At 36.9% G+C, this 10,694-nt stretch overlaps 1 protein-coding gene across 1 annotated transcript in view; it reads right to left on the bottom strand.

Moving 5' to 3' along the window:
- Positions 1–2,463: 2,463 nt before the first annotated feature.
- Positions 2,464–10,694, bottom strand: part of AMY3 (alpha-amylase-like 3) — a 34,767-nt gene continuing 26,536 nt past the window's right edge. Inside the window, exons 9-13 of the mRNA XM_077389163.1 lie at positions 8,610–8,716; positions 5,785–6,034; positions 5,190–5,312; positions 3,470–3,637; positions 2,464–2,755 (exon numbers count right to left, since the gene is read on the bottom strand). Coding sequence (XP_077245278.1) covers positions 2,597–2,755; positions 3,470–3,637; positions 5,190–5,312; positions 5,785–6,034; positions 8,610–8,716 — 807 coding nt within the window. The 3' untranslated portion in view covers positions 2,464–2,596. The remainder of the gene's footprint in view (positions 2,756–3,469; positions 3,638–5,189; positions 5,313–5,784; positions 6,035–8,609; positions 8,717–10,694) is intronic.

Here is a 10,694-nt window from a genome sequence, read left to right as displayed (position 1 = left end):
GAGAAGGGTTATCAAAGAGGGTGGGGATATAAAGAGAGAAGGGAGAGGAATGTGGGGAGCCAAGAGTTGAAAAAATTAAAAATAATAACAAGACAAAAAAGTGAGTGATTCATTGTCTGTACATGGATTCAAACAGTTTTCACCAGTTCCCATTTTTAAAGGGTGGAGAATAAAAGTAGGGAAACCAAAAATCCTCCCCAAAAAACCCATATTGACTACAATTTAGCCACAATTATACACCTAAATTTAGTTAAATTACTATGATCACCATAGTAATCCAGCTAAATTTAACAGACTTGGTAAATCACCAATAATTTTCTGATGAATTTAGCCACAATAATCCACCTAAATTTAGAATAGTTATTAAAATCACCAATCATTTTTGGGAAATGATCAGCATCGTCGACATATTTCCTCATCACTAACTCGGCTCATCGTCGGCCGTTTGATCGAAGTGATCAGCATCGTTGTTCTATATTATCATCACTAACTCGGCTCATTGTCGGCCGTTTGATCAAAGTGATCAGCATTGTTGCTCTATATTATCATCACTAACTCCGCTCATTGTGGGTCGTTTAATCATCACTAACGCACCTCGATCAAACGACCAACAATGAATCCTGTTAGTGATGAAGAAATATATAAACGATACTAATCACCTCAAAAATGATAGGTAATTTTAGCAAGTCTTCTAAATTTAGGTGGATTATTGTTGTGGTTAAACTCATCAGTGGCCAAATTATAGTCAATATGGGTATTTTTGGGCAGGAGTTTTGTTTTCTCTATTTTTATTCTCCACTCCATAAAAATGGGAACCGAACAAAAACTGCTTTGAAGTCATCAATCTTCCAACTCTCTAAGGGAATGAATTTCAATAACTTTTTTATTTTTTTAACTCTTGGCTTTCCACTTTCATCTTCCTTTCTCTCCCCCTTCTGCCTTTGTATCCCCATCCTCTTTCACAACCCTCCTCTCTCTTTTTTCTAGTTAACGTTAAAAAACTGCCTGTTGATGTAAAGTAACCAACTAGAAGATTAACAGGTTTAGGACCTGGATTGACTCTGATTACAGCGTGGTCTACTCAATCCAGACTAGTTACGAGAACGGAAGGGGTTAGGCACCAAATCTCACCCGATCAAGGATCTGTCTCTACAAAATGAGTTTGGGCTTTGTTAAGAAACTCCAATGTTAAAACCTTTTCTACGAAAAGCCAAGTGATTATAAGGGGAAGTAGCCAGGCTTGGAAATTCAAGCAGATCAGCACGGATTCTGCTAGTATTCGCTAACCCTTATAACGGGGAATTTCAAGGACCTATTTGAGCTAAGGCAAAGACGAAAAAAATTCCGATTAAAAAGTGTAAGACAAGGTGTGTTCGTCCCATTATCAAAATATGGTCATGCGGATATTAGTTGTCTGTATAGATGATATATGTTAAACTAAAGGGCACCCTTGCAAAAACCAGGCCACAAGGGCGCCCTAGCAAAAACACAACTATAATGGCACCCCATTGAATCCACATCACCCAATCGCATTTATGATGACACTGAAAAATGAGTACCAGCATCCAATGGTCATAAAAAGAAAATAACCTTTATGCCAGAAGTCACAAAAAGAACTCATCAGATTTCTAAACTCAGAAGTGAATGAGATGATTCTGTTGCCCATTGATATGTAGACTGAGAAGAAATCAGGTTTCACCACAATAAATAAGGCAGCAGCTGTAAAACTGTGCATTACACAACAGTCAGGTTTCACAACTGGCCTTGTTATCCATTCTGTAGAATGCAGTCAGTTTTCAAAACAACTGGAGCATGACATAATTCAACTAGAGCATGATACTAATGAACTGGAGCATTATGTATATAATAAGTAATCCATTCCTTTGCCCATTTTTCAGTAACTTCTTTTTGTGTTTCTCATGTCAAATAAAGGGTATGATAGTCTCCACTCATACAAATTAGTTATTTGATCAGAATAACTGTAGCCCTTTCAATCATGTGCATTGCACTGGCAAAATGCTAGTATATGTATTTAATGTACGTGCGCACACAGGAGAGAGAGAGAGAGAGAGAGAGAGAGAGAGAGAGAGAGAGAGAGTGAGAGTTTGGTATGCATAGTAGTGAAGATGGCGTTATTGAGGATGTCTTCCTCATTGTTTAAAAACGCGGATTTGACGCGGAACGCGGCCAGGAAAAATCCTTGTCGACTCAATGCGGACGCGGCCAAGAATGCGGTTGACGAGGTTTACGCGGTCATAACTTGGGAGAGTCGAAGGAGTTTAATGACTATGTAGGGCAAAACGCGGAATGCGGATGTGGTGCAATGCGGAACGCGGCCAAGGCAAAAAGGAGTCGACTCGGGGGAGTTCCTTGTCGAGTCAAGGAGTTTTTGAACACTGGTCTTCCTTTCCTCTAGTGGGTTTCATGAGAGAGAGTTTGGTATGCATAGTAGTGAAGATGGTGTTATTGAGAATGTCTTCCTTTCCTCTTGTGGGTTTCATTTTATAATATTTAATAAAATTATAATTTAGGCCAAATTTGTAACATTTCACCAATGAAATACACCAATCTGCTTATGAATAACGCCAGATTATTCTCAAGATGATTCCCAAACCTTGTAATCATTCCCCTCGACGGCCAAAACCCATTTTTGAGGGCCACTTTGGGGTTTGTAATGACCTGGTCCGAGCTTCACCATTACTTTCTCATCGATAAATGCCGCATAAACATCCCGCTCTGCCTTGACTATCTGAACCTGAATCATACATAAAAAAACTGGACTTACCAAAAGCAGTAAACACATCATCTTTACAGGGAAAAAAACTAAAGGAGAACATGAGGAAAACTAAAACAAGCACTTGATTTTTAAAATTACAAACCAAACAAAGTTGTTTTGAAAAAAAATAGATGGAAAGTCGACTGAACATGTAGACTCCTTGAGGGTGCGTGCTAAATTGAATCCATGTTTTCCACGGCAGATTTGCTCCGATGCTAATAACACAGGCCAGATGCAATCCCTTGCATTGCACGTGTTTTGGAATATTTACCATGGGATGATGCAATTGGTTCAGACAGTCTCTCTCATAACGAAGATGCCCTTTCCATGCGTTATGTACCAAAGGAACTACATTTCCATGCGTGGAGTACCTTTAATTTCGAATTTTAGGCTCTGCTTGTTTTGAATTTTAAGAACCAATTGTGAGTCCAAAATTGATTACTGGACACAAAATTAAACGTAAATTTGAGTCCAATAATCAGTTTTGGACTCACAATCGATTCTTAAAATCCAAAACAAATAGGGCCCTAATCAGAAGGCCATTAAGTGAAAAGGATCGTGGGCAACCATGACATCTATAACGTGCACGGATGCATACTGAGCACATGTATGCCCGCACAATGAGTAAGGATTACTGAATTTAACATAAGCAATTATGGCAAGAGAAACTAAGGAACGGTGCTGGATACATACTGTACTCCGGCAATTAATCTTGGCCCGATGTCTGAGTGAGATAAGTGCTGCAATTTCATCTCGGTTGTGAGAGAAAATGTGATCGTAGAAGACTGATGGAGTTCCAGGATGTGTCAGGATGTATGCATAGCCTTGGATTTCCTTCCCAGACGGGAATCGCCAATGACCCTTCAGCAGATACAAACAGATTAACAGGTTTTATTAGATCCAATTTGTGTAGTAGGCATTCACAGAGTTTATACTTCTTTCCGACATGTCATGCTACAGTTGAAATATCTAAGACCACAGTGTCTAGTGGAAAAATAAAATCACAGAATAAGGTCATAATAATAAGAGGAATGCTATACTGACAGGCGCCCTTGCAAAAAAAAGGGGTAAAGGGTGACCCCATCAGTCAATATACATGTACCATGGCACAGAAAAATATGATCATAACTGCCAAAAATGTATATTGACCAATGGGGGCGCCCTTTACCCCACCTTTTGCAAGGGGGCCTGTCAGTCTAGCATTCCTCTAATAATAAACTACAAACTGGAGATGGCCATGGCCATGGCCACTAAAACATAACTCAAACTTGGGACAGCCCCCTCTAGTGTAAAAGAGTATTCATAAATACACTAGGGGGGGCTGTCACAAGTAAAACAAATGGGGCGAGTATATCACTTCCCATAGAAAAACAAGCTTGCAGTTGAAATTATCAAGAGAACTCCAGAAAATTAAAATTAAAATTTCTAAAATGATTTATGACACTTGTTCAAACATCCGGCATTTCATTGATAGACTCTTGTTTTGGGTACTGCCCAATAATCATATTTCTTATTCTAATAGTAACTTGTCTGTATAAACTGAAGTTGTTTTTTAATAATGTTTGCAGAGAACTATAGAAAGCTATATTTATCGAGAATATTGAAGTACTTTCGTTACACGTAGTTTTAAAAGAAAATTTCCACTTGATATGATGAAACCCCCTTAATATGCTCCGGATAAAAAATAAAGCATCTCCAGTTTGCTAGGTATCTTGGTAATACTAATTTCGTACCGCTTGCAACAAATTCTGAAATTCAGACCACTGGCTCTACCTGAACATAAGGATGCTGCATGTAGTATCTGTTGTACTCTGGGAAAACCCATGAAAGCTTCGATATCCAGTTCTTTTTTCCGAGAAACCAGGACATTTCTTGGTATGTAAAAACTAAAAAGGCACTTCACTTTCTAAATAATTGCCGTGTAAGCATGCATATCGAGCACGAAATGATACCCATGTCAGAATAATGCAAGCACAAGTATTAGGAGTAAACCTTAATTTATATATATTTTTCTTGTAATGTAGAATTATTTACACTTTGTGTACGATTTTAACATATTTCAGGATAACAAAATAAATTATTTTATACCCTATGCTTTTATAAACTCAAATTTATATAAAACTATATTTTGCACAGTAGTACATAAACATATTGATTTTTCCAGTGTACCCGTATCTGATACCTCATGTCCATGACCCGTACTAACAGAACAAATTCTACATGTAGTTAAATGAGATAAAACACTGCCAAATTGAAAGAGACCACAAACTGATTTTTTCTTTTACAGTTCGAAGGACGGATTTGAATTATTAGTTTCTGGATCCTATTGAAGGCAAGCTACTTTTCAATTTCCAAAATAATATACGAGAGAAAGTATGGGTTTAAAGGAGAAAAACAGAGCAGCAGTCCAAACCTGAGTAGAACCAGTATCATGATTCTCTATAAATGTAACAGCACGTGAAGGCCACCAACCAACAACCCCAGGTGGTTTCCCCTTTTCATCTGATAATCGCCAATATTCGCATTTTTGCAGAGCCTGCTTCAATGAAGGTACACTATAAGGATATATAGGTACTTGTTTAGACTAATTTAAGATGCAACATCATCAAATTTCATCAACAAATCAGCTTTGAAAACATGATCTAACAAGTAGATATGTGATCCCTAATTGTTGAAGATAGCAAGTGCTTACAATTTTTTTTGAAAGGAATCGATTTCATCTATATAACAAGGAGACTTTATTTCACAAAAAAAAAAAAGTGAATGCAACACAGTGGATGCAGCACAGAAAATTATGGCTGACCAGTTATTCATTCAGGGAAAATAAAGGAAATATAGATCATACTTAGGTTATTACGTTCCACGGTAAAGCTTTCACTGGAAACAATTATAATGTATAGCTTATTAATTTTCCTAACTGCCCCAATCAACACAATTAACATTTATTTGTTTCTTGATTCAGAAGAAAATCGAAGGACAGAAAGAAAAGAAAGTAATCTTAAGCTTACAGAATGAAGTATCCCTTTAGTAGTGACATCAAATGCACCAGCAGTTCCATTAGTAGCATTAATCCAGTCGATAATCCTCTGTCTATGTGCATCCTGATTATGATCCATTTCTCCATATGTATAACTGAGTGAGTCCCAATACTCTCCAACGGCAAAGAAGGGTTTAGTTGCATCCAAATAATCTTTTACATAACCACCCCAGAATCCTCTGACAAAATCCAGTCTCCAGCCATCATACCCAATTTCTTCCCTGAATGTCACATATTAGCAGCAAATATTTACAAAAAGTCTCATTTGAAAATGAAATGGCGGTATGAAGTAAAAACATGTATAAGTAACTATTCTTTATTAGTTTTGCAAAGCTTGTACTAAAAACAAAATACAGATGAAACCGATCTTACATTTTGATAATTAGAAACATAGGGATGCAAAATATTGCCATAAAACATATAGCACAAGGCTAAAGCATAGTTAATGGAAGCTTCCAAGTTGTATGGGAAGTTAAATTCTTCTCGCTCCCAAACTTGGGGGAAGCTTGCTTGCTACACACTTCCTCATAGTTAAGAGTGCTTCCTATATAGGTGATTATTTTTGTCCTAAAATAGTGTTTCCCCCCTTTTGATAATGCCAAAGGAGTGTAATTAAAAATGAGTGTATTTGAAACTTACAGAACTCGTCTTAAGTTTCAAATAAAACCAATATGGATCTTTTGCTCAAAACTTAACATTACAACTGCATGAATAAAATGCGTAAAACTATAAATCCCTAAAACCTCTAATTCTAATCAGCCATGAAGTACTCTTTACTACTTGTAACCCTAATGAATCTGGTCCTAAGTTACAATTCTGTTTCGTTCGCCGTTTCGTTTTGGCGACCGGAACGGAACGTTTCGGTGTTTCGTTCAGCATTTCGTTCCGCTACGACGAGGGAAATATTTTTTTAATAGTTAAAAATATGAAAAAAATCCAAAAAAAATGAAAAGAAAAAGAAATCGTTAGAAAAATATAAGAAACAATTAAAAGAATAAAATATGTAAAAGATCCAACATTTACTTAAAGAAAAATCTTAAGTGTGTTGACTAGTGCATGACAAGATGAAAAATTTTTAGCCACCAAATTATGAGATTTCTTTACCGCGCTTTTGGGATTTAATGATGTTTGGACATTATTGAATTCATGAATTTTTAAAATTAGACAAATATAAGTTATAGAAGTTAAGATTTTGACCCGACCCATTTTTTCGAATTTTGTACTAGAGCTAGAAAGTTGACTTTTTATCCTTTTAGATTTGGGTCTTGAAACTATTTTTAATAGATTCAAATGGGGGGTATTCCCTTATTTACATGTAAATCTCAAGTCAATGGACAATAAAAAGGAGAACCAAGAAGAGGAAACAAGAGGAGATGGACAATAAATGTCTTGAGTAAAGACATTTACTTGAATGACTTTACATGTAAATACTAAGAAGAAAGAGGAAGAAAAAAGGAGAACCAAGAAGAGGAAACAAGAGGAGATGAAGAAACACAAAAAATGGGGAATTCCGGACGGAACATGGCATTGCGCCTGTTTTGTCCGGAATTTCGGATTCCGACAGAATTCCGGCCAGAATAGACCGGAATCCGGATCGGAATGGAATATATGGTCGTTCCGTTCCGGATTCCAAACCGGAACCAGAATTCTGATCCATTCCGGCTGGAACGGAATTTATAACTTAGATCTGGTCCCTACCATAACCTAGATCATATATATATATATATATATATATATATATATATATATAGAGAGAGAGAGAGAGAGAGAGAGAGGAGAAGAGTTCCTGAGGCTCGAGCTCAGATAGCAAATCTGAGCTTGAGCGTCAAAAACTCATGTGGGCCCACAGTTTTGGGGTGATCCAAAGCATTCATTTGGAAGGGCCTTCCATAGATGGGGTGTGTACCAAAAATCAGATCCATACGATCATCCTGAGCCCTCCAAAAGTGGAGGGAACATGGACAGACACTGTGTTTCCACAAATCTGCCCATTTTTCCCTCCACTTTTGGAGGGGTTAGGATGATCCAATGGAGTTGATTTTTGGTGGACACCCTATCTATAATAGGGCCTTTCAAATGAATGCTTTGGATCACCCCACAAAGGTGGGCCCACATGTGTTTTTTAGCTCGAGCACAGATAGGCTTATATGAGCTCGAGCTCAGAAACACTTTACTCATTATATATATATATATATATATATATATATATATATATATATGAGAAAAGTGTAGCTACACATACGTGTAGCTAACTTAGCTACAGCAATGGCTTAAAATACAGTGGGCCTCACATTGTTTGGGTGATGCAAACCATTCATTTGATGGGCCCTCACATAGATAGGGTGTGCCCAAAAAATCAGCTCCATAGGATCATCCCAACCCTACAATTTGTGGAGGCAAAATTGGACGTGTAAAAACCTTCACAAATCTATCAATTTTTGCCTTCACAGTTTGAAGGGTTGGGATGATCCTATGGAGCTGATTTTTTGGGCACACCCTATCAATGTGAGGGCCTATCAAATGAATGGTTTGGATCACCCAAATAATGTGGGCCCACTGTATTTTAAGCCGTTGGTGTAGCTAAGTTAGCTACACGTATGTGTAGCTTCACTTAACTCTATATATATATATATATATATAAGCAATAATTACAAGTGTGGCCATGGGGCCATCCATGATGAGCCCCTCATAATTAGGTATGAGAAATAAAACTATTTAAATAATATAATGTAAATATTGTCCAATTATCCTAAATCTAAACAAAAAAAGAAAATACAAGAGTAACCATGGTCTAACCTTAGCCAACAGAGCCATTTTTTCAGATCATTCCTCACAAAATCTTGTGAGTGATCAATGTTTGGAGCAGCATGGAAATTGTCACCACTACTCTTATTGCCTCTACCCTGCAAGGCAAAAATTAAGATAATTGATCGTCCAAGAGCACAATGCAAAGTATACTTTTATGCAGCATGGAAATCTACAGATTAAAAAATCAAAGAAATCATAATTTAATAAAGAGAACTGTATAAACAAAAAAGACTTTATCCATGGGAAACTGCTAGATAAATCAATAAATTCAAATTTAAATATGAGGTTACATATCACAAAATCATATATCCAACATCAACAGAATATGATTGCACATAGCATAATCAATAAAGTTTAGCAATTTATACGTTTCATCTATCAGTAGTACTATGTTATTGACAACAATTATTTCAATTTAGTTCCAATGAAGTGTGTCCATGGCATAATCAATAAAATTTAGCAATATATACGTTTCATCTATCAGTAGCACTATGTTATTGACAACAATTATTTCAATTTAGTTCCAATGAAGTGTTTTAAGTGAGCCTTTAAACATACCATGATGCTCATTGAGAACGATGACTTACAATTTTTGAACACAACATGATGCTCATTGGTTGTGGTTGTGGTGGATTTGACACAATGAAGTGCACTAATTGTGGTGATAATGTTGATTATTACTATTATCTGCATGATATCATGCAACTTCGACACGCCACCCCATGGGTCATCTGAACCGTTCACTTCTTCTCGTATATCTCTGGAGGCCGTACAATTCATATATCGATGGAGGAGTATCATTCCCTTCTAAAGAGAGCACAACAGCCATCCATTAGCAAGATTTTAGGTTTCAATTTTGGGATGTGTTTCAGCCATTATGGAAATTGAAACATGTCGGTTTCGGATGGAAATTTCGGTGAAAATATTGTAAATCACGGAAATGCATGGAAACATATGCAAATGATAGACATTTAAGATGTAATTTTAGGAAGTGCCAGAAAAAAGCACAAATACACGCTAAAAAAACCATCACATAAGCAAAAAACCACAAATAATGGTTTAGCAATATCAAACACCTAGTGATATGCGTATAGTCCCACAAAAACATGGGTCCCACTTTTTTGAGGTGATCCAAAGCATTCATTTAGGAGGACTTTGCATAGATAGGGTGTGTACCAAAAATTAGGTCCAGAGGATAATCCTAACCCATCCAAAAATGGAGGGGAAAATGGACATACACTATAGGGGAAAAATGTGCCCATTTTTGCCCTCCACTTTTGGAGGGGTTAGGATGATCCAATGGACCTGATTTTTGGTACACACCCTATCTATGATTTGGCCTTGCAAATGAATGGTTTGGATCACCACAAAAAATGTGGGACCCATGTGTTTTGGCACTCTACCTCATTTAGCGTAAATGAGCTCTACCTCATTTACAGTAAGCCCATATATATATATATATATATATATATATATAGAGGAAAGCTAACTTAGCTACACCGCCGGCTTAAAATACAATGGGCCCACATTGTTTTGGTGATCGAAAGAATTCATTTGATTGGCCCTCACATAGATAGGGTGTCCACCAAAAATCAGCTCCATAGGATCATCCCAACCCTATGATTTGTGGAGGCAAAAATGAACGTGTAAAAGCCTTCACAAATTTGTCCATTTTTGCCTCCACAGTTTGAAGGGTTGGGATGATCCTATGGAGCTGATTTTTGGTGGACACCCTATCTATGTGAGGGCCAATCAAATGAATGGTTTGGATCACCAAAATAATGTGGGCCCATTGTATTTTAAGCCGGCGGTGTCCCCTCTCCCTCTCTCGCACGCAAACCGAGAGAGAGAGAGAGAGAAGGAAAGTTCGGGTTTTGATCCTCCGAATTCGATTTCTTCAATCCTAAATCATTATTTGGTTATGTTTCAATGATTAGGGCATAAATAATAATCTTTAAATCTTTTACAAATTCGAAAGAACCCATTGGGACTTGTATTCCAATATTTAGTGTAAGAAAATGACATTTCTATATAGGATCTATCATCTAAATGCAACAAGTGATAATTGAAATT

This window comes from Tasmannia lanceolata, unplaced genomic scaffold, assembly GCF_043159265.1.
Source record: "Tasmannia lanceolata isolate RefF3 unplaced genomic scaffold, GAP_Taslan_0.1 ptg000008l, whole genome shotgun sequence".
Classification (NCBI taxonomy): Eukaryota; Viridiplantae; Streptophyta; class Magnoliopsida; order Canellales; family Winteraceae; genus Tasmannia; species Tasmannia lanceolata.
This window is presented reverse-complemented; position numbering and strand designations above follow the sequence as displayed.